We start from the raw sequence: 27,385 nt of genomic DNA, 5'->3' as shown, positions 1-27,385 counted from the left end.
TCTCTTCATCTCTTTTCTGACTTATTAAAGCTTCCTTTTTAACTGTGTCCTTTTCTCAAGTCTCTCCCCACTCCAATTTAAAAAAAAAATTTTACTAATGGGGTTCAAGAATAAAAAAGTTCAAAAACCGTTGTTTTACAATACCACTACCCCAACACACACACACACACACACACACACACACGATTCTAATTCCAACTTACCTCACTAGGCTCAACAATGGCTACTTTTCCAGCCCCCACTTTTCTCTTTATTCGGGAGCCCATGGTGATACCACCACTTCCCCCACCCAGTATCAGGAACTCATAGTAGTCCTTAGCAGCACAGGGAGTTCCTGTGTGCAGCTGAAATTTGCTAGCCTGCTGAGTTCCCTGCTGGAGGAAAGAGCCCAGAAGTCTTACTGGGCGGCAGGATACCACCATGACCAGGGGAGTCATCCTTGGTCTTGGTCGATCTGTAAGAGAGAAGAAGGAGGGAAAAGACAGCATTATAAATAATAAGTAACTCCCATATATAATATTTTCCTTAAATAATACACAGAAGTGACAAAGGCTGAGCTGGGAACTTGATCATCAATCATAATAAATGAGTTTACTCCTCATGAAAACCCTCTAAGATAGGTACTATTATTATCCCCATGGTAATATTTTACAGATGAGAAAATGAAGCAAACAGAGTTTAAGTGACTTGCCCAGGTTTACACATTACGTGTCCAAGCTGTCTTCCTGGCTCAAGGTCCAACTCTCTATCCATTATATTACCTGTCTATCTTCAAGACTTAGGTAACTCATGGGACCATTAGGTGATGCAGAGAATAGAATACCAGTCCTGAAGTTAGAAAGACCTGAGTTTGAATTTGGCCTCAGATACTTACACGTTCTGGCTGTGTGACCCTGGGCAAGTCACTTAACTCCAATTGCCACAGCAAAAAAAAAAAAACTCAAACCAATGTCCACAGTTTTCAGTGAGTATTCTTATACTATTCTCAATCCTTAATGTCTTCCATGAGTACCCTTTGGATCATATACAAGTAGACCATTAAACTCACTTTTTCTCATTTGTATTCCTGCCTTCCCTCATTCTACACCATCTTTACCCCAAAGAAATTTAGAGTCTGTCCCAGACTCTATGCTGGGCTCCGTTGGGTGAGCTGTCACTTGATATTATCAAGAACCAAGATCCCTTTCCCAGCCACTACCTCCATATCACCCTCTTCCCTTCCAGCTTCACTTTATGAATTATCTTTCCACATTAGAATGTAAACTTGAAAGCAATGACCATCCGGCTCAGTATCCCTAGGACCGAGCACAGTACCTGGTACATAGGTACTATTCATTCCTTTACCCATTTTCAACTCTCCCTGACTCCATGAACCTCCATGAGGCAAGAGATGGCCCTTCCATCTCTTGAAGTCTGTCCAAGTTCATGTTCATGGCTTCTTTGACATTACCTATCCATATCATCCTCTGCCACACCCTTTTCTTTTTGCAGTGAATCTTTCCCACTTTAATCTTCCCAAAGAGTACTGTCTTTACATTATGTGGCCAAAGTATTTAAGCTTTAACTTTGGTATATGTTCTTCCAACAAGAAATCTGAATCAATTTCTTTAAATATTGTCTGATTTTATCTCCTTACAATCCAAAGAACTCTCAAAAGTCTTCTGAACCACAATTCAAAAGCATTAATTCTATAGTGTCCGATTTTCCTTGTAGTCCAACTCACTGAGTGGAAAAACCATAGCTTTGGCTATATGGACCTTTGTCAGCAACGTCACGTATATTTAGCATGCGTCCAGATCTGGCACAGTTTTACTTCCAAGGAGCAAGCATCTTTGAATTTTATGGCTGCAAATGCTGTCTGCAATGATCTTTGAGTCTAAGAATATAAATCTGACACTGTTTCCACTTCTACCTTTATATCTCTGCGTCCTGCCCCTTAAATTCAATTTGCAAAAACATCTACAGAAATTGTAAAGAGTTTCTTTTCTCAGACTGCTTAGGACCTAGTGAGAATTGAATAAATGGAAACAAGAAGTAACAGTGGATCAAATTGATCTTTCAGGAATCAAATACTTTATTCTAAATCCATAATGCAATTTGTGAGAGAAAGTCTTTGCTAATCAAATCACCAGATGCAGATTTGCAAGCAGCTATCCACACTTAAAACAAGACTAAAATGTCAATAAAACTGATCTAGACTTGGGATTGTAAAAAATAGATTTTACATACAAAGTCAATATATTCTAAAGAAAAAGATTTTATTGAAACTAGTTCAGTAAGCAATTTCTACATTAAGAGTATGCTGTGGGGACAGTTTAATGGCACAGTGGATAGAGCATAGGCCTTGGAGTCAAGAGGACTGGAGTTCAAATGCAGCCTCATTAACTCTTACTAGTTGTGTGAAAGGGGTAAGTCACTTAATCTTAATTGCCTCATCAAAATAAATAAATAAAATAGAAGGTCTGTACTATTCAACTTAAGTGGGGCAGTGGATAAAGTGCTAGGCCTTGAGTTAGGAAGATTCATACCCCTGAATTCAAATTTGACCTCAAATACTTGCTGTGTGATTCTAGGCAAGTCACTTAACCTAGATTGCCTCCAAAAAAGAAAAGGGAAAAAAAAAAAAAAAAAAACTTTTCCGGATTTCCCCCTCGTTCTTAGCATTATCTTCTCCTTGAAATTAGGTTGCTTAGAACCAAGAAATCATTATACACTTCAACGACATATTCTGGTGGAAGTGGATTTCTTCGACAAAGAGAAGATCTAATTCAATTTCAATTGATCAGTGATGGACAGAATCAGCTATACCCAGAGAAGGAACACTGGAAAATGAGTGTGAACTATTACATTTTTGTTTTTCTTCCCAAGTTATTTTTACCTTCTGAATCCAATTCTTCTTGTGCAACGAGAGAACTATACGGTTCTGCACACATATATTATATCTAGGATATACTGTAACATATTTAACATGTATAAGACTGACTGCCATCTAGGGGAGAGGGTGGGGAAAGGGAAGGGAAAAGTCGGAATAGTAGTGAGAGTAAGGAATAATATTGTAAAAAATTACCCATGCATATGTTCTGTCAATAAAAAAGTTATAATAAAAAAATCTAAACAATAAAAAAAGAAAAAGAAATTAGGTTGCTTAATTATCTCCTTAAGGACAACTAAATAGGGATTTGCTTGATAAAGTAATGTAATCTATTTAGGATCTTAAATCCTGCATTCAAAACCCAGATCTGTTGCTTGAGAATAAGCATTTGTACAGAATCTACTATGAGATAGGCAATTCTGCTAAAAGTTTTACAAATATTATCACTTGTGATCTTCAAAATAATCCTGAGAGGTAAATGCTATTATTATCATCATCTCCATTTTACAGATAAGGAAACTGAAGCAAGCAGAGGTTAAGTGATTTGCCCAGTGTCACACAGCTGGCAAGTATCTAAGGTGAGATTGAACTCAGTCTTCCTGACCCCTGTACCTGCATCTAGGACAAATTACTTGACTTCCTTGGGCCTCAATTCCTTCTCTAAAAATTGGAAGGGTGATAACATTGAACTAGATGACTTCCAGAGTCCCTTCCAATATTAATCATTCCACTGATCTTTGTATCCCCAGTATTTCAAAACAATAATTGGAACTTAATAAATGTTTGTTGAATTAAATCTTCCATGTGGGGAAATGACTGCAATAATCTCTACTTTGCCATTAGGGGAAACAATTGTTTTCCAATCCTGGAAGCCTGATTTTAACCCTGAGGAATGGAAACTGATTATTTAACTGAGTATAGAAGAAAAGTCCCCAGATATTCAGATCTATGTAGACTTAAATAAGTTGCAACCTCCCTGAACCTCAGTTTTTTCATCTGTAAAATGGGAAGCCTGGACTAGATGCTCTCGAAAATAGTTTCTTGCTCTGGTGACCTATAATTTTTCTGTTTGAGTGAGCAGCTGCAGGACGACCATAGATTTCTCTGATTCAGCTAAGAAGTCCAGCCTCTGCCTTATTTCAACACTTAGCAGTTTGGTTTATAGGCAACTAGAGACACAAAACTCTTCAAGATCAGTTTAGCCTGAGATATTGCCAAGAGAATTTTAAAAGATAAACAAGTTTTTAAAGAAACAAATAATTTATGGGAAAATTGTTCCAAGCTTCAGATAACTTCCTGACAACTACTGCAAATCAAGTTTATGTACTTCTCCTAGAAACTAGAACATCTAACCCATAGAAGCAGGGACCATAATTCAAAATCTAATGACTCAATTAGGCAAAACCTTCCCCACAAATTACAAGAAGCAACAAGGCAGACTAACAGTATTTGATAGTAATAATAATAATAGAAAAAAATTAATACCTAACATTAGAACCAAGATGCATTCCTGACATTGGCCAGGTGTGATGGGCAAAGGCACAAAGATACTCGTGAACTCCAACCATACAAAAGATCAATTTCTGTCTTGGGGTCAGCAAAAATAAGAAATGTACCAATAAATTCCCTGAGAAAACAATGTACAATGATTATAAGAACAACAATTTAAAATGGACACTAATTATAATTACCCAAGAGAAGAATCATAATTTTTTTTTCACTTTGAATCCTTTATTTGCAGAAATGGGACATTATGAATATGAAAATATATAAATCCTGTCAGATACAGCCAACATGTTAGCTGTCTGGTTTTCTTAGCTAGATGAACTTTTTTCTACTCTTTTAACCCTTTCTAGAAGGAAAAGTTCACACTGACAGGAAAGAATTATTTGGAAAATCAATGTAGTGAGATGTGGAAAAATTGAGACACTAATGCACTGCTGGTAGAGTTGTGAACTGGTCCAAACACTCCAGAGAATGATTTAAAATTATGTCCAAAGAACTATAAAACTGCAAGCTTTTTGTCCCAGAAGCACTACTACTAAGAAGTAATAGTATAATCCTAGTACTATATCCCAAAGAGATCAAAAAAGGAGGGAGGGGGAGAGGAATCTATTATACGAAAAAAAAAAAAAAAATTATAGCAGTTCTTTTTGTGGTGGCAAAGAATTGGAAATTGAGACATTCATCAATTGGGGAATAGCTGAATAAGCTATGGTATAAGATTATGATATTGTGCCATAAAAAATGATGAGCAAGGTGTTTTCAAAAAAATCTAGGAATACCACTATGACTTATGCAAAGTGAGCAGAAACAAAAGAATACTGTACACAGTAACAGCAATATTGTAATCAACCGTGAAAGATTTAGCTACTCTGATCAAGACAAGGACAGAGAAAAATTTTGAAGAATCTACAATTTATAATACTATCCATATCCAGATAGAGAACTGATAACCTATCAGTGAAGATTGAAGCATACTTTTTTTTAATTATAGCTTTTTATTTACAATTTATATGCATGGATAATTTTACAGCATTGACAATTGCCAAACCTTTTGTTCCAATTTTTCCCCTCCTTCCCCCCACCACCTCTCCCAGATGGCAGGTTGACTAATACATGTTAAATATGTTAAAGTACAAATTAAATATAAAATAAGTATACATGTCCAAACAGTTATTTTGCTGTACAAAAAGAATTGGACTCTGAAATAGTGTACAATTAGCCTGTGAAGGAAATCAAAAATGCAAGCATACAAAAATATAGGAATTGGGAATTCTATGTAATGGTTCTTAGTCATCTCCCAGAGTTCTTTCGTTGGGTATACAGCTGGTTCAATTCATTACTGCTCCATTGGAACTGGTTTGGTTCATCTCATTGCTAAAGCATACTTTTTAAAAAACATTATTTTTCTTATTTTTGTGGGTATGTTTTCTTTTGCAACATAGCTAATATAAAAATACACTTTGCATGATTTCGCATGTATACTTGATACCATGTTGCTTACCTTCTCAACAGGTGGGGAAAGGACAAGAAATTGAGGAAGAATCTGGAATTCAATTTTTCTTAAATGAATGTTAAACAAATGTAACTTATATCTTTGTTTACCTTCTCAGGGATGAAGAGAGAGAATATGGAGCTCAAAACTTTTTTTAAAAGTCCTTTAAAATGTTTTAACATATAATTGGAAAAGAAAATATGTTTTTCAAATGAATGTTAAAAAATTTTACATGTGAGTAGGAAATATTTAATGAAATTAAATATTTTTAAAGAAAACAAAAATTAGCAATAATAAAAAATGAATGAATAAATAATGCTGAAAACACCATGAACCACTAATATTGCCAGCTCCCTCACGTACCTTTGAATTTATATGGCAGATCTATCTATTAGAAGGTAAACAAATTGATTCCTAGTGATTCTTCTTTCCATCTATTAAGTGACTCATTTATTCCCAAGTTCTTTTGAGATAAAAAATACAAAGTAGTTTTCAGTGCTGACATTTCTGTCATGATTGTTTATAGAGACATATAGCAGTTGACATGATAAGTAGAAGCCAGTGTTGGAAGCATGGAAGCATGAAGGTCTGTGTTGAAGTCCTGCCTTTTACTTATGCTAACAGAAGTATCATTATTTTGTTTATCATCTAGATTTAAGAAAGCAGTGGAGAAAATGTTAATGATGCAGATTAAGGTTTCTTTTGGAGGTAGCATTAATTGCCCAGAGTCACATAGCTTAAAAGTGTCTCAGTCTAGATTTGAAATCAGATCCTCCTGACTTGAGGTCAGTGTTCTCTTCTCCAGTGTTTGCTGCCCCCAGGTTATGTCTTACAAATACTTTTTGCCTAAAGCCAACTGTCAAACAATTACCAGCACATCCATCTCTATATCTATCTACTTTTTTTCTCTCCAACCTACTGTCTCTTTCTCTCTTATACTATACACACACACACACACATATATATATATACACATACATGGATACATAAAGTGTGTGACCATGAAAAAAACAATCAATGTCATAGGCAACAAGCAAAGATGAATAGTTAAGAGTCCAGGTATTGTTCATCATCACTAGAAGACCTTACAACTTTGGAAGTTTCCTATGTGGATGAAATCAAAGATCTAGATTTTCTTTAAAAAAAACTTTAAATTCATAAAACACAAGACTTAGGAGGGATCTCAGAAATCTTCCACTTCTTACCTTCACATGAATCCCCTGTAAGCATATTCAACAAATTGGGTCCAATCTTCACTCATCTCTGGTAAGTGAAAATATACTACTTTCTCCAAATATCCATCCCACTCTTGAACTCTTCTAATATTTACTCTTGAGCCTACAGCCACTGTTATTCCTATGAAATGTAGTTTAGTAATGCATGTTTAAATTCTATTTAGTAAAACTGTGAAATGATCAACTATGATAGACTTAACTCTTTTCAGCACAATGCTCCATTGACAATTCAAAAAGATTCATGATGGAAAACAATAGCCATATCCAGAGAAAGAACCATGAAGTCTGAATGTGAATTGAAGCACACCATTTTCACTTTTTTTTATTTGTTTTTTCTTTCTTGTGGTTTTTCCCTTTTGTTATTATTTTTCTTTCACAATATGACTAATGTAAAAATATATTTAATGACTATAATTTAATATTTAATATGACTATATTAGATTGCCATCTTGGGGAGAGGGGAGACAGTAAAGGAAGAACAAATTTGAAACTCAAAATCTTATAAAAGTGAATGTTGAAAACTATGTTTATATGTAATTGGGAGGGAAATAAAATACTATTGAGGGATAAAATAAAAGGAAAGGAAAAAAATAAAGGCTGTGCTCTATCTTATATTAAATGCAAAACAGTTTTGAATCTAAATAAGATTTTTTTAAATCCTTTAATTTCTACATCCTGAAATCCAAAAAAGAAATTATTTTCCTCAGAATAAAGCAACCCAATCATTTTTTAATCTGCTATCCAAATAGGAAAGTAGTAAATTACTTGTTACTTTTCTAAAAGATGGGATTAGAAAACATAAAAAACTCCTACTTACTTCTATTCCTATTAGTTTCAGGTCCTTAACATAACTTTTGTAATGCTTCACTATTCCCGAAGATCCAGTTTTTCTGTCAAGAAGTTAATTCTAGTCTCTTCCTTTAAAATGCTTCCTAATTCCCCCATCACATGACATTGGAGGGACGTACTTGGACTGAGCTGGCAAAGCCACCTGACTGGCCTTCATCCAAGGGAATGAACTGAGAAACAGATTCTTTTTCTAGCTACATTTAAACAAACCACCAAACAAGCCAGTGCTAGAATCATGTCCAGACGATTTTGATTGCTGTTCATTGTTTAGTCATTTTTCATTCAAGTTCAACTTTCTGTGATCCCATTTGGGATTTTTTTGGGCAGGAAATAAGATAGGATCTATCACAGATTTACGGCTGACAAGAATCTTAGCAACCACTTAATTCAATCCACTCATTTTACAGATAAGGAAACCAAGAAACAAGGTAACATGCCAAAGTTTACAAAGTCAGGATTTGAATGTAGGTTTCAAAGCAGAGTTCTTTCTACAATACACTTCTATCAATCACACTCTCCTCATAGATTCATAGATTATTTTATCTTGAGACAGAAAATACATATATGCTTTTCAGTTTCATGCACTGAATTAAATTACTTCAAGGCATCTAGAGGATACTGGATAAAATGTTGTACATGAAACCAGGAAAATCTGAGTTCTATTCCTGTCCCATATACTTAGTTGCTGTGTGATCCTGGGCAAGTCACCTTATCTGTCTCCACTTAGGTTCTGTAATTTGTAAAATGAGGATAATTATAGCACCTACCTCACAGAATTGTTGTAATGTTCAAATGAGATAAGAATACATAAAGCACTTTTTAAACCTTAAAGCATAACATAAATGACAGTTATGGGTAATTTTGACATGCATTCAAAACAAGTAAGAAAATACAAATAAAGGAAAAATCAAGAACTTCCCTGGTTCTTACACATCAGTGTTTAATTATTTTGATCCCACTTTATCATTTTAGGCTCATAAGATCATAGATTTAAAGCTAGAAAGAACCTCAAAACAATATCCAGACTAACCCCCTCATCTGACAAATGAGAAAACTGAGGCCCAGATCACATTGTCACTACGTTTTTATATCTTTGACAAGAACTTTTTTTCTATGGTTCTGTGGTAATGTAAAATTAAAATACAAAGTTTTGGTTAAAAAAAAAAAAAAACAGAGTCAAAAGAGCAGTCATAGTATGATTTCAGGGGCTCTAGAAAGGTTGCTTGGCCCCAAGTAACATTTTACCTGGTATAATGGGAAATGTGTGAGATTAGGAATCTGGAATCCAGATTCAAATCTCAGTTCTGTACTTTTTATCTGTGTAACTGGAAAAATCATTCCAGTTTTCTATGTCTTGGTTTCTTCCTCAGTAAAACAAGAGAAGCTGGGCTAGATGACCTCTAAAATTCCTATTAGTTCTAAATCTATGATCCACGATTCTCTAGTTGATGCCTGAAATTCCACAGGGAGCATCACTAATTCAGTTTTTAAGTTTTGTTGCAATGAGTCATGTAGTATGTATCTTTGGGAATAATTAAAGCTGGCACAGTGGATAGAGCACTAAACTTGGAAGTGGGAAGACGTCTCAATGAGTTCAAATCTGTTTTCAAATACTTTCTAGCTGTGGGGCCCTGGACAAATTACTTAACCCTGTTTGCCTCATTTTCCTCTCTGTGGAAATGAGTTGAAGAAGGAAATGGCCAACTACTCCAGCATCTTTGCCAAGAAAAACCCAAAATGGGGTTACACAAGGACTCAACAATAACATTTTAAGATATTATCAATTTAAATGTTAAGATGGATGAACTTCAAATCCTTCCCAGAAACCATATTTTGATAGGGCAAGTCAGTAGTAAACATGAGAGCTTTTGATATCCCAGCAAGTTGGGGGGAAAATAAAATTTGAAGAGTCTAGTGGAAATAATTGATAGTTAGGTGTCACAGTGGATAGAACTGGGCTGGAGTCAGAAGACCTGAGTTCAAATTCAGTCTCAGATACTTACGGATCTATGTGATTCTGTACAAAATGAGATGGAGAACAACTAAAGAACAACAGTAGCAATAAAGATAAACACTAAATATATTTGCATTTAAAGTTAGACTTCGGAAATTATTTAGTACAACTCCCTTATTAAAAGAAAAAAATTCATTCTGAACTTAATGTCAAACAAAATGAGTGTTTCTATATAAGTAGAATAGAAAAAGGAGTGTACAATAGCTAATGTACAATTCTCTTTTCTTTGTAAATATATAATAAATTCAACATGCATTTTTTGGGGGGAGGCAAGTGAGTTAAGTGAATTACACAACTAGAAAGTATCTGAAGCCAGATTTAGACTCTGTGCTTTGTCCATGCTCTGTCCACTGTACCACCTAGCTGCTCTGTTACTACTATTTAAAGAGCTAATTAATCAACATCTATTTAGTTAGCACCAACTGTATACTACATGTTTGTTCTTGTTTAATTATTTCAGTCCTGTCCAACTCTTCATGACCCCGTTTGAGTTTTCTTGACAAAGATACTAGAATGGTTTGCCATTTCCTTTTCCAGCTCATTTACAGATGAGGAAAGTGAGGCAAACAGAGTGAAGTGACTTGTCCATGATCACACAGCTAATAAATGTTTGAGGGCAGATTTGAACTCATGAAGATGAATCTTTCTGATTCCAAGCTCAGCATATCCATTATACCACCTCGCTACCCAGTTTGTACAAAACATAGTACAAAATATAGCTCTAAAGGTCAGATCTCATCCCAGTCTTAAGTTTCACTTTCTTATGTCTCATTATCCATTACTCAGAGGCAGAAAGGGGAGGGTTAAAGGGCTTAATGTGTATGTCCAGTTTATGTTATGACCTCAGTATTAAGGACTTTCTGTTTCACCCTTAAATATGGTCATTAAAAAAAAGACAAGGGGGTTGATCAAGTTTAAGATCTTGACTCTATTTTCTACTACTATTTGGAGCTTTGGGATCACTTTATCTCTTTGCTTTTATCCCTTAATCTATAATAATGTGGTTTATCCTTTATTTTTGAAGACGACTAATGACATCATGAGAGTGCTGTCTTGACTTGCCCATGAATTGGATTTAAATGAGAGTTATACAAAATCAAGCTTCCCTCTCTCTTCCAGAGCCATCCAAGTCCAGTGGCAAGACAAAAGAAGGGGATGACTTTGGCATCTTTGATGTATGATCAGGCTAAATACATCATACATAGCGCTACTTCAGCAACCTTCCTGGCCACCAGAACAAATTGTTCTCATTCATTCATTCTGCAGGGGAAAATCTTCACAGGATTGCTTCAAGACATGCTTCAACACCTTGCTAACTCACCAAAGGAATTTTGGCTTATTGGTTACCCTCAACCTGGCTTAGCACATTGCACAAGACAATTCACCCAGTATGGTCACAGTTATAGCTTCTTAGAGTACCAGGGAGGTGCCTTGGTGGATAAGGAGACCTGAAAAAAACTCAGCAAGCCTTCAAACCACAGGTGCTAAACACCCCCCTAAAAATAATACCTCACATTGTTGTTTAGTTCAAAATCATTCAAAAGACTCTCATATAAATTATCTTGATGCATTCTCACTAACATGTGAAAAAGACTGAGCACATACTATGGGTTCTATTTTACAAAAGAAGAAAAAAGATCAGAACTGAGTGATTCAAGATTACCCAGCCAGAAACAGGTGAAGAAGACAGGGCTAGGACCCAGGTTTTTCAAGTCCCATTTGAAGTACTTTTTTTGAACCTCTGAACCATTGCCTTTCAAACAATGCATTATAAATAAATAAGGTAAAGACTGGACCTGGAATTCCATTCCCATTGGAACTTTCAGATGAGGAAATGTCATCAATGCAGGTCATCACCATTTCTGAAAGATAGAGGCTTAAGAGAATTATCCATCATCCTGAAGTGATTTGTCTACAATCAGTCCTATAACCAATATGTGCCAGAAATGGAGCTTGAACCAGAAGTATGTTGGTCAATAATTAACTAAGACTATTCTAAGAAAACTTTATGCATACTTTTCAGTTTAATCTGCATTATTTAATACTTTAAACCTAGACAATAAACAAAACAATAAATCAAGCTCCTGAATGGTAGAGTTTGCCAACTATTGCGCTATAAATATTCCCACTAAAAATTTCACAACTGGCACTCCCAAACTGGTTCAATCATACCCTTATTTGAATTCAATTTTTCCTGGTTCTAAGGCTAGCATTCTAGCCACTGCTCACACTTTTGCTTCTTATAAACAAAAAGCCCTTTGTCTATAAGAATAGTTTGCTGAAAAGTGAATTTCTATTTTCAATTTGAATCAATTCAAAAAGGATTTAAATATCTATGTACCTGGCACTATTCTAGGTACTGAGAAGATAAAGCAAAAAATTTTAAAACCAAGTCCCAGTCAATAATGAGTTTACATTCTACTTGGAGAAGTGATATAAACACTTTTATTAATTTACAAAATAAACTGTTAAAAACAGAGGAAGTCAACTAAGGCCTCTTCTAACAAGCAGTTCCTAAGCTGAGCCATAAAGTAGATAGAGTACTGGGCCTAGAATCAGGAAAACCTATTGAAAGTTGAAATCTAGGCTTGCCATGTGACCTTGGGAGAATCACTTTATTTTGTCTGCCTCATCTGTAAAAATGAGCCGGAGAAAGAAATGGGAAACCACTCCAGCCAAGAAAACTACAAACCGAATCACGAAGAGCTGGACAAGACTGTTGTTACAAAAGAGGTTCCAAGAGGCTGAGAGAAGGATGGAAAGCGTTCACAGACCAGTGCTGAAAGACAGGAGATGAGATGTTGTGAACAGCCAATAGACCCATCTGACTGCAACACAGTATGTTAGGAAAAGTAATGGGTCATCATTGTAGGCATATATACATTGGACTCACATTGGTTTTATATATTCCTATTAACTTCAATTTTTAAGTTAAACAGTCTTTGGAGAGGGAATGACATATTGGTCCTTAGATACAAGACTCAAGACAGAAAAAAAAAAAATTTAAATCGCTGATTCTGTAATTCTTTTTGGCAGTTTTGTTTTTAACTTTCTTAGCAAGATATTAATATTTCATTGGAATAATAGTTGATTTTTATAGAGCATTTTAAAGGTTTGCAACATGAAGCCTTAATTATCTCATTTGAACCTCACAATAAACTCGTGAGGAAGGTACAAAAGGTATTATTATTCCCATACTATAGATGAGGAAGCTGACTCACTCATCGTTACACAACTAAGTGAGAGAGCTGGGATTTGAACTTAGGCTTTCCCGACGCCAAGTCCAGCAGACCGTGCCAAGCTTCTTCTTACATTAATGTTCAAAAAATTAACAATAGTTTGATATTATATTCAAAGGTTAGAATGCTGAAAATGGAAACGGATGAAACACCATAAATTCCAGCAGTATGGGATTGGCTTCTCCTTTACAGCCAGTTCTTACTGTCAGGAGAACACCCAGGACTGAATCACTATTGTACCAGAAGGAAAAGCAAAGTTTTAGGAGTTTTGGCTAAATGTTTGCTTGTCTCTATAGTTTTCACATTTCTAACTTTGATTTCAGTTAGATTTCATTTTTGTCTGGTTGAAGTTTGTTTGTTTGATCTGAATTTTCCAGGTTTATTCTGGAATTGAGATTTTATTCATGAAGAGAACTCCCAATAAGGAAATTCACTCTACCAAAGCAAATCTATGATTCTGTATTTAGTCTTAGAACCTTTTTTGAGGGAGAGGATAAATGAAGGTTGACATTCAGGGTCCCATAGCCATTGAGTATCAAAAAAGGCAACTGCACCCTTATTCAAGGCTGTTTTTTCTCTAGCCCTAATACCACACACTTCCTCTCTAACCTTGGTTTCAAAACAATTACTTTTCTTTTTGCCCCTGGTTTTCCATCATTTGAATTACTGTCCTCCTTCCACATAGAAACAGTTTTGTAATTTTCAATGAGCAGGGACGATGTGGTAAAAATGAAAGACTGTGGGACTTGGGATCAGGAAGGAAGGAAATAAGAGTTTATTAACACCTACTATATGCCAGGCGCTGTGCTGACATCTTTACAGATATGTTGCTGGATCCTCACAACACCCTTATAAAGCAGGTGCTATTATTATGCCTGTTTTACAGTTGAAAAAAACAGAGGCAGTCAATAGTTATATCAGCAGCATCTGAGATAAGATTTGAACTCATCTTCTTAACTCCAGGTCTAGAATTCTATCTACTGTATCACTTAATAATTGCTAATAATAATGGTTACTATTGATAAAGAACTTACTATGGGCCAGGCTGTGTTAAGCACTTTGCAATTATTATCTCATTTGATCTTTGCACCAACCCTGGGAAAAATGAGGAAACTGAGCTAGACAGAGGCTAATATTCTTGCTTAGAGTCACACAACTTATAAATGTCTAATGACAGATTTTAACTCAGCTCTTTCTGCTTCCAGGCCCAGCATTCTATCCACTATACCAACTAGCTGACCCCCAAAATGAACAATAATAAACTATAGTGACTATTACCTCCAGAATGAAATATAAATTTTATCTTTCAGCTTGTAAAGTCGTTCACTACAGAGTCCCTTCCTACCATTCCAGTTATTCTTGTACTTGACTATCCTCCACATACTCTATGATCCAAAAATATTGGCCTAATGTTGTTAAATGGACACAACATTCCATTTTTTAAAATGTTTATGTGCGTGAGAATGGCTTCCCATTGCCTCTCCTTACATTCTCTCCTTACCGCCACCTGTTAGATTTTCTGACTTCTTTCAAAATTTAGCCACAAGAGAACTGTCCAGATCCCTTCCCAGCTCTGTATAGATCTTCCACGGACTGTACGTAGTTGTTTGCAAGTTGACATTCCCATTAAACTGTACATTCCTTGAGGGCAGAAATTATATATTTAGGACTTTTAAGTTATTTTTTCTTGTTTTCCACTTAATATGCTTGTTGTAACACTCTAAAATTGGATAAATAACACTTGTAGATGTAGAACTTACCCGACTAGATTGTTACAAGGTTGAAATAAGACAATAGATAAAAGTGCCTTGAAAATGTTAAAAGTCCTAGAGAAATGTCAACTATTATTATTATTTACAGAATGCTTTGACTAGAAAATGGAGATTCTTGCAAAGTGAAGGATTCATATCTGATACTGCTTATAAAAGAAAGCTCAGTCCAATGTCTGCTGAGACATGTCATTATCAAGCTAATTAGCACCAGCTAATTAGCTGGCTGATAACCATCAGGAAATTAGATTATGTTCATGTTGATCATTATATTAATGGTTTGCTTAATGGATGATATCCTCATTAGGGGATGTTAGCATATCTAATCAAACTTCATTGAAATTGACAAAGCTTTGATATTTGTCCTAAGTTTGTGCGGCTCATCTGAGTTTAGCCATAATACAGGGGAAGCCCAGATTCTCTGGCTGTTAACAACTGCAAGGGCAACGCGGCACCAACAAAGGCCTTCAAATTCTGTTAGATCCAAAGGGTGCTGTTTTCATGGGAACTAGTGAAAAATCAAAGTTTCATCAGTTCTACCAGCATTTATTATTCTGTCTGTTTTATGCAAGATGGGAATCTTGTTCTATGATGTTGGGGGTGAGGGAAAGAACTGTTAGGAAGTGATGCTAAATTAAAGATGGAAGGAAGAGAGATTCGAGGGAAGAGGAAGGAAGGAAGGAAGGAAGGAAAGAAGGAAGGAAGGAAGGAAGGAAGGAAGGAAGGAAGGAAGGAAGGAAGGAAGGAAGGAAGGAAGACTATAAAAGTTTTATTTTACAACAGAAATATCGGACAAAAGGTAGTTAGGAACAGAATGAAGCTAAGACTAATGAGAATGAAAAGGAAGGGATGGTACCTAAAGAGCCTGTGATGGAAGAATGAATTGAAAAACACCTGATCAATTTTTTGGTCAGAAATGCTCATCCAAGTGTAATGGCAAGGTGATTGGGAGACAAAATCAGAGGAACCAAGAAGAGAAATTGGAAATCAGAGAGAACATAAATTTATTTTGGACTTGATGAGTTTGAAGAATCATACTTCAAAGAGACATATGATTGAAAAAACTTACTGGGCATTTGGCAAGAGTAAAAGGTGCATCTCTTAAGTAATGACCTAAAAAAGCAGAGTGAGACATACATTTTCAAGCATGGCTAATGTGTTGATATGTTTTGTTTGCCTATAGTTATTTGTTATGATGGAAAACATACATAGGGTTGTTGTGCAAGTAGGGATATATAGTGATAGTGATACCAAAAAAGGAAGAAAATAAAGAACAGTCAGAATTAAGAAATCAATGAATCATTTTTTTAAAGAAATATGTAGAACACAGATTTAAGAAGCTCAGAAGATAACTTAGACAGGTATGGCAATATAAAAACTGTCATGTTAAATTGGAAATATACTTTTTTTAATTGCCTGATTATAGAGACTGAGTTTCATATATAGTGTTCTTTTCCTGTTTTTTCTTTGTATGGTAAATGTTCATGTCTATTATGTTCATCAGGTTCACAATAATCATATAATATGGGTCAATTGTCCTAGAGGGACTACTTCTTGGTCCATATACCTGGTCCCTGCCTGGTACTAGTCAATCATATTGAAATTTGGGATGAATCTGCTTGTAGACATGTGGTGACCCACTGCTGAAAGGACTTGATGTTTTGAAATAAAGCAACAGATCTTGCTTGATTGATCCAGTGGTCATCAGTCCTACCCTTAGAACTACGTGATAGCAACATGGCTCAAGATAAGAACAGACGATTTCTAGCTCGCACTATCTTGCCTATGTTTCTCCAGATGGCAAGACATCACTCCAGTAAAAGGATAAAGACACCATCCTGGTATCATGGTGTTCCAGTCCATATGGCGCTAGTGGCAGGGAACATAGCCAAATAAGTTTTGCTGAGAGCCCCTGAGGGCTTGTGTCTTTTTGTGATTATTCAACAGGATAACTATTGACCTGTAAGTTTTCACGATTTTTCATTCTCTAGCAAGGTGGCAGTAATAGCATCCAATGGAGTTATTGATCATTGTTTGGGCTAGAGAAAAGAAAAAAACTTGACAACTACTCCAGTGCCCTAAGGAAAAAATGACCACTGATAGGAGAATGGTTTAGTCTGTTTTACCAGAAGAGTTGATCAAATAGTGCCTGACCAAGGTAAAATATAAAGTGACTAATTGGCAGCCTTTTAAACTGTTTTATGTTCTGATGACACTTACTATGGTGAGCTCTCAGCAAATTATAACAGTTGTTATGGTATTGAATTTTGTTTAAATAATTGTGTTAATGCACACTGTGATTCTTTCTTTCTATGCTTAACATTTGTCTACCTTTCCCATACATGATTCATGTTTGTTCCCTTTTTACTTCCCTTTCCTATCCTTTTACTGCACTTATGAGCCACAACTTTTACTATAATTATCAGGGTCCTGAAGATCCCAAGGGTGGGGATTTGTTATCAAGCCAGGAAGTCTAAGAATGGGAAGCCCAGTCCCCTGAGTGAAAGGGCTTCTCTAGCACCAAATCTGGTAGTACAGAAAACAGTATGGTATGGTATAGAACTACAGCTTCTGTAATCCTACTATACTATATATCTCTCTATTAGAATTAAAAGAAGGGGGAAAATTGTTAAACAAAGAATGATTATTAAACAATTCAAGTGCCCTGTTGTGATCCTTACAACGTCAAGAGAACAAGTTCCCCACATTGAGCAGATTGTTTGTGATAACCTAATGGGAAGATATGGACAGAATAGCACAAGATGGGAAGCCTTGGATAATTTGTGATTTATAGTTAATACCTGCATTGGTAAGGGCAGAGATCCACTGGAGGATTGAAACATGATAATTTTAAGTGTTAGTCAGTACATCCAAGTAGAAAGAGTATTGTTCATTCATGAAAACAGACCTAACTGGAAAGAAAAGTGTTTGTTGGGGAGGGATGAGACAAAACAAGCAGATAGATAGGATGTGACCATAATGTGAAGAACCTTGAATGTCAAACTAAAGATTTTAGACTCTATTCTATAATAACAATAAAAATTTACATAGTGCTTTGAGTTGAACAATCCATTCCATATATTATCTCATTTGATCTGGTTGGCAATGGGGAACCAATATAGATTCCTGAGGAGGGCTGAAACAAGATGAAATTGATATTTTAGGAAAAAATTACCATGATAGCAGCATATAGGAAGAATGAGAAATTCAAGGAATATAGAATTAGAGAGAATATTATAGTAGCTCAGATGTGAGTGAGGTCATAGGAGCCTAAACAATGGTGGTAACAGTAAAAAATGTGGAGGAAGAAATAAATGAACTATTTTTTAAAGAAAGAATCATTAAGACCTGATGTCAAATTGGTTCACAGAGTAGCTCTCCTTGAACATCAATATTCTCACTGGCAAAATAATAAATTAAACTAAATGTCCTCTGAAGTCCCTACCAGCCCTAGATCTACAAGACAAGAGAAGGAAGTGTCTTGGTAATTACCAACAGGCCACATAAATGGTTTTACTGAACAGGGAGGAGGAATTTTGATTACTCAATATGTTCTAAAGGTCCCATGCCAGGTAAGAGATGAAAAAAGTGCCAGGTCACGAAAACCAAAAATATGTTGTAACTCAGGAATTCATCAGGCTGCTCCCTGTCTGTTGGCCATCTACCTTAGTGACTAATTGTATCATTGCCTTGTTGGTGACTAATGGTATCATTGCTTTGTATGTTTAGCACTAGATCCCTCCACAACTAACAAGTAAATTTTTTTTAAATGGAGCAATCACAAAGTTCTCTTTTATTCAACTCTGTAAGAGAATATGGTAGATCTCTGCCCCAGAACAGTTTAAATATTGAACATTTGTTTAAATATTAAGCTTGAAGGTGACTATTCCAGTAGGAGAACAAGATTAAGTCAATAGCCAAAGACCAGGAAGCCTGAATATACTGGCTAGTGATGTTGGAGTGGGGGTAGGGAGCCAGATTTGGAGATCTCTCGTTCTCCACTCTCTTCTATATTATGAGTCTTTGCAAGCACTGGTTTTTCAAGGGACAGTAAAGTCATAAAACACATATACATACATATACACACACACACAAATGTACATATGCATATATGCATGTACATAGTGTGCAATAAATAACAGATGGCTCAGAAAGAAAATTACTCTTTGTTGTTATAGTCTTTTCAGTCATGTCCAACTGACAAATTTGGGGTTTTCTTGATAAAGATACTAGAGTGACTCAACATTTTCTTCATCAGCTCATTTTTACAGATGAGGAAACTAAAGCAAACATGGTTAAATCAACCCTGGGTCACACAGCTAATAATGACCCAGGCCTTCTTGACTCCAGGACTCCAATGCTCTACCCACTGTTACTTTCTTTAAGATCTCCCACTTCCCAATGAGAAATTTGCTATCTCAAACATTCCTTCCAAGGCATCTATTCCCAAACAAGTTCCCCTGTGTAATGCAAAAACAACTTTGGTATTGAAATCTAAATATTAGCTGGATGACCCTATTCAAGATCACTTATTTCATCACTTTGAACCTTAGTTTTTCTCAAATATAAAATAGGTATAACAATCTTTCTCTTAGAAAAAAAAATTCTTTGTAAAATCTCAGAGTTATGAAATTAACTGAATAGAGAGTGTTATTTGGTGCTGGGTTTTTTTTTTTTATGTTCAAATGTTGCAAAAGAAATGACTAATATTGTTAATCAATATAATAAATAAGAAATGAACAAAAAACAAAATTTCAAACAAGATATCTCTTCTGCCACTTATGAGTCACTAATCAAGGAAAAAGGGAAAAAAATCAGTCATATTAATTGGGTCACTTAAGTACATAAAAAGTGTGTTCTTTAATATAAATTTGTAAATATTTGCCTTCGTTCTGTTTCAGTTTAAAAAAAGACCTTGGATGTTTCCCTTCCAATTTGCAATAAGTAGGAAATTACTCAGTCCCATTCTTTCAAAATGTCACATTTCATTCTAACTAGTAAGGATATCTTATATATTCCCTTTCAATTCCTAGAAATAACAACATACACACACACACACACACACACACACACACACACACACACACACACACATAAAAACTAGTCTGAGGAACATAAATGAAGGGAAAAGATCATAAATTTAAAAGCTGTGAAGAACCTCAGAGGAGATATAGTTAAATGTCTTCATTTTAAAGATAATCTAGAGAAAAAGGGAGAAATCTAGAATCCAAAGTTCTGAAACATAAAATTAACTTAACTGAAGTGACCATAGTATTTCCTAGTTAGAACTTTGGTCTTCTTCCACCTATGAAATGGGCATAAAAATGTCTATCTCCCCTTTAAGGGGAATGGAATTCTCTTTTTAGATTTTTAGCTGAACTGTGGCTGCTATTAATAAGCAAAGTATAGGTGGAGAGTTGGCCAACTAGAAAAGCCAAATTTTTGTCAAGAATTCAATGTCTAGGATCAAAACTAAATGGAGACACAATGAAACAAAGCTTAAAGTTTTACATGATTTGCTTGGAACAGCAGTTCCCAAAGTTTGGTTCAATGACTTTTAGAGTCTCTGTGATCTTTTCACGGGTCTTTAAGATCAAAACTACTTTCACAATAATGCTAAGACATTACTTGTTTCTTAAAACATTCTCTCTCCTTTTCTAACTGTGGGAAGACAGATTTCTTCATTATTTTAAGCAAAAAAAATGTAGAAGCAAATATAAGAATCTAGCTGAATTCTCTTAAGGCAGACATTAAAAAGATTTGTAAAAACATGAAATAATAACATTCTTTTTACTAAATTATTTTTATTTTAGCAACTATAATATTTTTATAACAATGTATTATTTACATTGGCATATCTGGTTTTAATATTATTTTAAATTAACTAATAAATATTTTTAAATTTTATAAGCTTTAATTTCTGATGTGGTAAATATCAATAGCTATAACCCACATAAATTAAAGCTATTTGGTGTCCTCAATAATTTTTAAGAGTGTAAAAAAATACTGAGGTTAAAGTTTGAGAAATGATAGTTTAGGAGAACATGTGTTCAAGTCGCTTCGTGTATAGATTTCAGGAATCAAAATTTTAATGGCTTAAATATAATAAGAAAAGTTTTCCTTTTCAGAACTATATACCAAAGCACTGTGTTTGGATGCAGATGAAATAAGAACAGAGGTCACAGTTCCTACCCTTAAGGAGTATACAAACTAATAGAGAAAAGACCAAGTACAAGAGTTAACTATGACAGAAGGGACAGCAAGTTAAGTACCAAGGAGAGATCCCAGCAAAATGTTCTAAGAAATTTTGACCATTAAAACATTATTCTCACCTACCAGTGTTTCCTGAGGACTTATTTATATTTAAGGAACTGAGCAAAGTTCTGGACATGAAGGAACCCAGAGAACTTCTATATTTCCACCTCAAACCTCTAGAAAACCAAATTTTCTCCCATTCTAAGTTGGGTGAAAAACATTATCTTTTGGGGTGAACATATCTGCTCTCTAGCTCAACAAAAGGTAGTACAATGTCATAGATTGAGAAAAGATCTGAATTCTAGCCTCAATTTTTCCACTGCTTCATTATTGTGCCTTCCATTGACCATCTTCCATTTTGGAAGATACTCTCTCTTAACTCGATCCCAGAGTCTCTTTTATTAGGATGCAACTCATACACCATATCTTCTGCATGAATTTCCTGATCTTCCCAACAAAACTACCTTCTATATAACTTTTTTGTATACATTTAATCTTCATTTATTTTATGTTTATGCTGTTTCTATTATTTTTACACATACTTATTATTTCCCTATTAGATTTTTCCAAATCTTTTTTAAGAATTTAAATTCCTCTATGCTCAAAAAGTTATCAAAATGTGCATACCCTTTGATCCAGCAGCGTTACTACTGGGCTTATATCCCAAAGAGATCTTAAAGAAGGGAAAGGGACCTGTATGTGCAAGAATGCTTGTGGAAACCCTCTTTGTAGTGGCCAGAAACTAGAAACTGAGTGGCTGCCCATCAATTGGAGAATGGCTGAATAAATTGGGGTATATGAATATTATGGAATATTATTGTTCAGTAAGAAATGACCAAAAGGATGATTTCAGAAAAGCCTGGAGAGACTTACACGAACCGATGATGAGTGAAATGAGCAGGACCAGGAGATCATTATATACTTCAACAACAATACTATATGATGATCAATTCTGATAGACTTGGCCATCTTCAGCAATGAGATGAACCAAATCAGTTCCAATAGAGCAGTAATGAACTGAACCAGCTACACCCAGCGAAAGAACTCTGGGAGATGACTAAGAACCATTACATTGAATTCCCAATCCCTATATTTTTGCCCGCCGGCATTTTTGATTTCCTTCACAGGCTAATTGTATAATATTTCAGAGTCTGATTCTTTTTGTATGGCAAAATAACAGGTTGGACATGTATACTTATTTTATATTTAATTTATACTGTAACATATTTAACATGTATTGGTCATTCTGCCATCTAGGGGAAGGGATGGGGGAAGGAGGGGAAAAATTGGAACAAAAAGTTTGGCAATTGTCAATGCTGTAAAATTACCCATGCATATAACTTGTAAATAAAAAGCTATTTAAAAAAAAAGAATTTAAGTTCTTTCTGAGGAAGGATTATTTAATTCTTTGTATTTTTTTTCCAGTGCCTGGCACATTTGTAGACATTTAATAAACAATTTTTGATTGATTTGATTGTCATGGACTTCCCAGAGCATTGGGAGATATAGTCATTGATTGTTGGGTCTTGATCTAAGCTGTTTTGGGCTTTAAGCCTAAGATTTACTTTGTCATAAAATCATAGAGATGAAAGTATCTTGGTTAAGGACTAGAAAGCAAGAAGATCTAAAAGTAAAGAAGTAGTAATAGTGTTTACTGAGGCTGGAAAGGTGAGCTGGAATCAGACTATGAAGCGCTTTAAAATCTAAATAAGGAAGTTTATATTTTATCCTAGAGGTGATAAGGAAGATACTGAAGTTAATTGAGTAGGGTAGTTACATAGTCAGTTCTCTACTTAAACAATATTATTTTAATAACAGTAGCTAGTGATAATACTTAAGAGATCGTTACAATAATCTAGGCAAATAGGATGGAAATGAAAAGACCTGAAACCCCAGGATGCTAGATCATAGGTAGTTAGACAACAGCCCAGTGGATATAACATTAGATGTGAAATTAGAAAACCTAATTCAAATTCAGTCTAAGACAATGATTAGCCATGTCACCTTGAATAAGTCATTTAACTTTTGTCTCTACCTTAGTTTTCTCATCTGTGAAATGGAAATAATAATAGTTGTAGGGGTAAAATGTAAGCACTTTGCAAACATTAAAGCACTATATAAGTAATAATTTTATTTTATTTTTTTTACTAGATGAAAGAGGAGATTCTTTGCCTCAATTGCTATCTAGCCTTACCTTAATTATTAAATAGGTCCTCAGTCAAACTGAAACTCTTTAAGATCTTAGTTTAAAAAGGCCAAGGTCTACCATTTCATCCAGGCCCACCTCCAGTAATCCTGCTCTATATCTGGCCATTAGACCCAAGTGGCTCTGGAGGGGAAAGTAAGGCAGATGACTTTACACAGTCCTCCCTCACTTAAATCCAATTCCCTTGCATGTGATAGCATCACCTCCTTTATGTCATGGCCCTCTTCCAGAACAAAGGACAAACAACAACAATATAAGTTTAAACTGGAACTTGAGAGTTAATTTAGTCCATCATCCTCCTCATCTTACAGTTGAGAAACTGAGGCCATGAGAGACTGACTTGCCTAAGGTCCCACAGGTAGTAATTAGTGGAGCCAGACTTAACCTGTCCACCCAGACTCCAAATCCAGTACACTTTCCACTACTGTATTTCACTGCCTTAAGTGAATCAAGTTCAAATCCTCTTCTCTCCTACTTCATGATGTAATCTTAGGAAACTCACACAACTTATCTGAGCCTCAGTTTACTGATCTTACAAATGAAGGAAGTTAGACCAGTGATCTTGAAGGTCCCTCAGAGTTTTAAATGTCATTCACTTAAAACATAAATGCTTATTCTTTTGGAGTCGATCAAGTTAATTGCATAAAGGCTCTCCCTGGTAGAAAATTATTACATAAAACTTAATTAAAATTCAGTCTAGAGTTCAATATTTATCCCTGGAGACAAATGGAGCTATTCTGTTGCAAGTTGCTTGGAAACCAAAAACAGGACATAGAAAACTATCTCTAGAGGCTTCAGCACATAGCTGTCCTATAATGCATTAGACTTTTTCTGCTTAACCCTGAAGAACAGAATGAGTTTTATTTAGGTTCAGGATAAGTAAAAAGACTTTTTAGCAATTAAAGCTGTCCCAAAGTGCCTTGACAGTGATGTACTGGATAAAGTGTCAAGCCTGGAGTCAGGAATACCCTTCTTCCTGAGTTCAAATCTGGTCTCAGACATTCAGTAGCTGTGTGACCTTGTGCAAGTCATTTTATCCTTTCTGCCTCCATTTCCTCATCTGTAAAATGAGCTGGAGAAAAAAATGGCAAAACACTACAATGTCTGCTAAGAAAACTCAGATGGCTTATGAAGAGTCAGACATGACTAAACAACAAACAAAAAATAACAAAAGCTCCTTACTGATGAGTCTTCTGGATTCCAGATCTAGCACTCTATCTACTGTATCACCTTAGCTGGTACATGGAAACTACTGTAATACTTGTTGATTGATCTGAAATAAGCAAAAACAGCTGATTTGAAAAGCATCTCCAGATCCCACTTATCTTGAGCAATGATTTCTTCATTTCCTCTCCTCTTTTGCAAACTAAACCACTGCAGAAAGAGCTAACTGTTCTCTTTTGTTTTTTTTTCTTCCCAAACACTTTCTTTCCACATCAGCCAACATTCCTTAGATTATATAAGCTTTAAAGGGCAAGGAACTTAAAAGGAAAAAAAATAAAGGATAGCAGAGAGCACACTGGTTTCATTCCATACCAACCTGGTCCCACTTCTATTGCTACCTGAAGGACTTTATGGGAAGAAAAGAGATTGAGGTTAATGAAGAGTTCATTGAAAAAAGGGAATGGAATACAAATACCAAGGCCACCAAAACTCGATGTCATTTACCTAGCTTCATGCGTTAGAAGCTACTTCCTATGCTATAACTCACAGGATTAACTGATTAACTGGCTTAAAAATACAAGATAAAAGTGGGAAATAGCCCTAGTATGGAATGTGAGTTTTCTATCAACATTTCTATTTTCTGGCAGATTCTCTAGATCATCCCACATGTAACCCGGTTTAGCTACAGCCCTCTAGACTACCACCTCTATTTAAACTATAGTTTAGTTTAGGATAGAAACTAACTATAGAAATAGTAAGAGATTGATCCTGTGATTTCTTCTGCATAGGATGCTGCTGGATGATAGAAACTCACCTTACCAAAGCAGGACATCACCTTCACTTATATTGTGAGAAGAATAGCCTAGGGCACTGGGAAGTTAAATGACTTTGCTGAAGACTTGTCAATATATGACAGAGACAATATTTGAATGGAGGTCTTCTGTATTCAAGGCAGAGATAGATGCACTATACCATATTCTGCCTCTCTACCATATCTTCCCTCCCCCACCCCAGCAAAAAAAAGCAATATAAAATTCAAGCACTCAGCTTCTAAACCACTAGTCTTCTCAGCTTTGTTTTTGAACAGTTAAAAGCAACCATTCCCTTTCACAATACAAATGATTCCAGCTGGTTCTTTTCTCCATTTAGAGCTATTTAGGGTAAAAAAAAAAAAAAAAAAAAAAAAAAAGGAAAGAAGTAAAGATTGCTCAATATGATCAACTACTAGATCTAAAAGTTTTTGCTCAATTGGTGGAACACAATTATATTTGAAACACAAATCCATATGAGAATATCTGTTAGACTGCTGCGGAGTACTAACTGTGAAAAAAAAAAAAGGAAAGAAGTAAAGATTGCTCAATATGATCAACTACTAGATCTAAAAGTTTTTGCTCAATTGGTGGAACACAGTTATATTGAAACACAAATCCATATGAGAATATCTGTTAGACTGCTGCGGAGTACTAACTGTGATCCTGAGCAAATCATTGAACCTCTCAATATTCTGGACCCTTTATAATACAAGGCTTTATTTTTAAACAGTTTTTAAATTGTTTTAATTTGTAATGGGAGGGGATAAAATATATTTTTAAAAAAATCTTCAAGTTTCAAAACAGTTGCTGAACTGTACTGAGAAAGGGAGTTCCCTTACTAGAAGATACTCCACTGCAATCAGATTTTTTTTTTAAGTTATAAAACTCTGTACTAATAGTGCAACGTACTTGTCCCAGCCTTAAGTCAGGAAGACTCATCTGAAATTTCAGAGTTCAAAATTTACTAACTTGGGCAAATCACTTAATTCTGAGTGTCTCAAAACAATCACCACAAATGGGGGTCATGAAGAGTCAGACATGACTGAAATGACTGAAAATCAACCACAAAACATTTGTACGTACCTCTCTGGATCTTCCTCATAAACCCACTAGAGATATAATGCTCATTTTACACATAAAGAAAAAGGGGCAAATAGATTGAATAATTTGTCCTTGGTTATGCAGCAAGTTCGAAAAATTCAAAAACATTTCTTTTCCACTCCAAGTACACATCCAGAGAAGACCAAGTAAATTAAATTAAGTAATCAATGTGGAGGGCTAACAGCAAGAATCCAACAAGTTGTCAATTCTATCTTTCAAGTATCTAGCTAGACTCCTTGTACTTTTAAAAACATAGCATTTTCAAATTTGCACGATGTTTTAAGGACATTATCTAATTTAGTTTGCAAAAATGTGGAGGAATAGATCCTATTATCATCCCCATCATTTACAGATGGAGAAAACTGAGGCTGGGGGAAGCTAAGTACTTGCTCAGAGTCACAAGACTGGGAAATATTTCAAGCATTCAAATCTTCCTACCTCCAAATCCAAAGCTGTCTCCACTACAGCCAGCTGCATCTATGCCCACCTGTACCCTTTCCCACCCCCAACATACACTCACACACGACGCTCAGAAGTTGGTGTTTTTCTCAGCTGCTACCTACACACACTCCTGAGAGTCTGCAGTTCTACCCTCTTGGAATCCAGGAACTCTTGATTTCTACATTACAGTATTCAGACCTCTATATTATCACGGAGCACTGTTACGCTTCCTAAAGTTTGTGTAATTAATATTACAGAGTCTGAGGAAAACAGTTCCGGCCCTCGGCCTGTTTAAAACTTAGGAAAGCCGGCACAGAAAGACTGTCAACACAGAGACAAGAGAAACGCAGACATGCTTCGGCCCAAATCCCTATTCTCAGCTGTCTCCCCAGGTCCGAAGCTCCCCAAAGGAGGTGAAAGATAAGAGAGC

The 27,385-nt window shown here is 35.4% G+C and overlaps 1 protein-coding gene across 4 annotated transcripts in view; it reads right to left on the bottom strand.

Annotated features, from left to right (window-relative positions):
- Positions 1 to 27,385, bottom strand: part of SQOR (sulfide quinone oxidoreductase) — a 67,775-nt gene that overhangs the window by 28,471 nt on the left and 11,919 nt on the right. For 2 of the 4 annotated variants that reach the window (XM_051977268.1, XM_051977271.1), the window contains exon 2: positions 204 to 454. In XM_051977268.1, the coding sequence (XP_051833228.1) occupies positions 204 to 437 (234 nt within the window). In that variant the 5' untranslated portion in view covers positions 438 to 454. Of the gene's footprint in view, positions 1 to 203; positions 455 to 7,075; positions 7,227 to 7,922; positions 8,031 to 27,385 lie in introns of those variants that run through there. The other 2 variants (XM_051977267.1, XM_051977269.1) reach the window with 2 other exon arrangements.

This window comes from Antechinus flavipes, chromosome 2 (assembly GCF_016432865.1).
Source record: "Antechinus flavipes isolate AdamAnt ecotype Samford, QLD, Australia chromosome 2, AdamAnt_v2, whole genome shotgun sequence".
Lineage (NCBI taxonomy): Eukaryota > Metazoa > Chordata > Mammalia > Dasyuromorphia > Dasyuridae > Antechinus > Antechinus flavipes.
The sequence above is the reverse complement of the archived record's forward strand: the minus strand, read 5'-3'. Positions and strand labels throughout refer to the sequence as shown.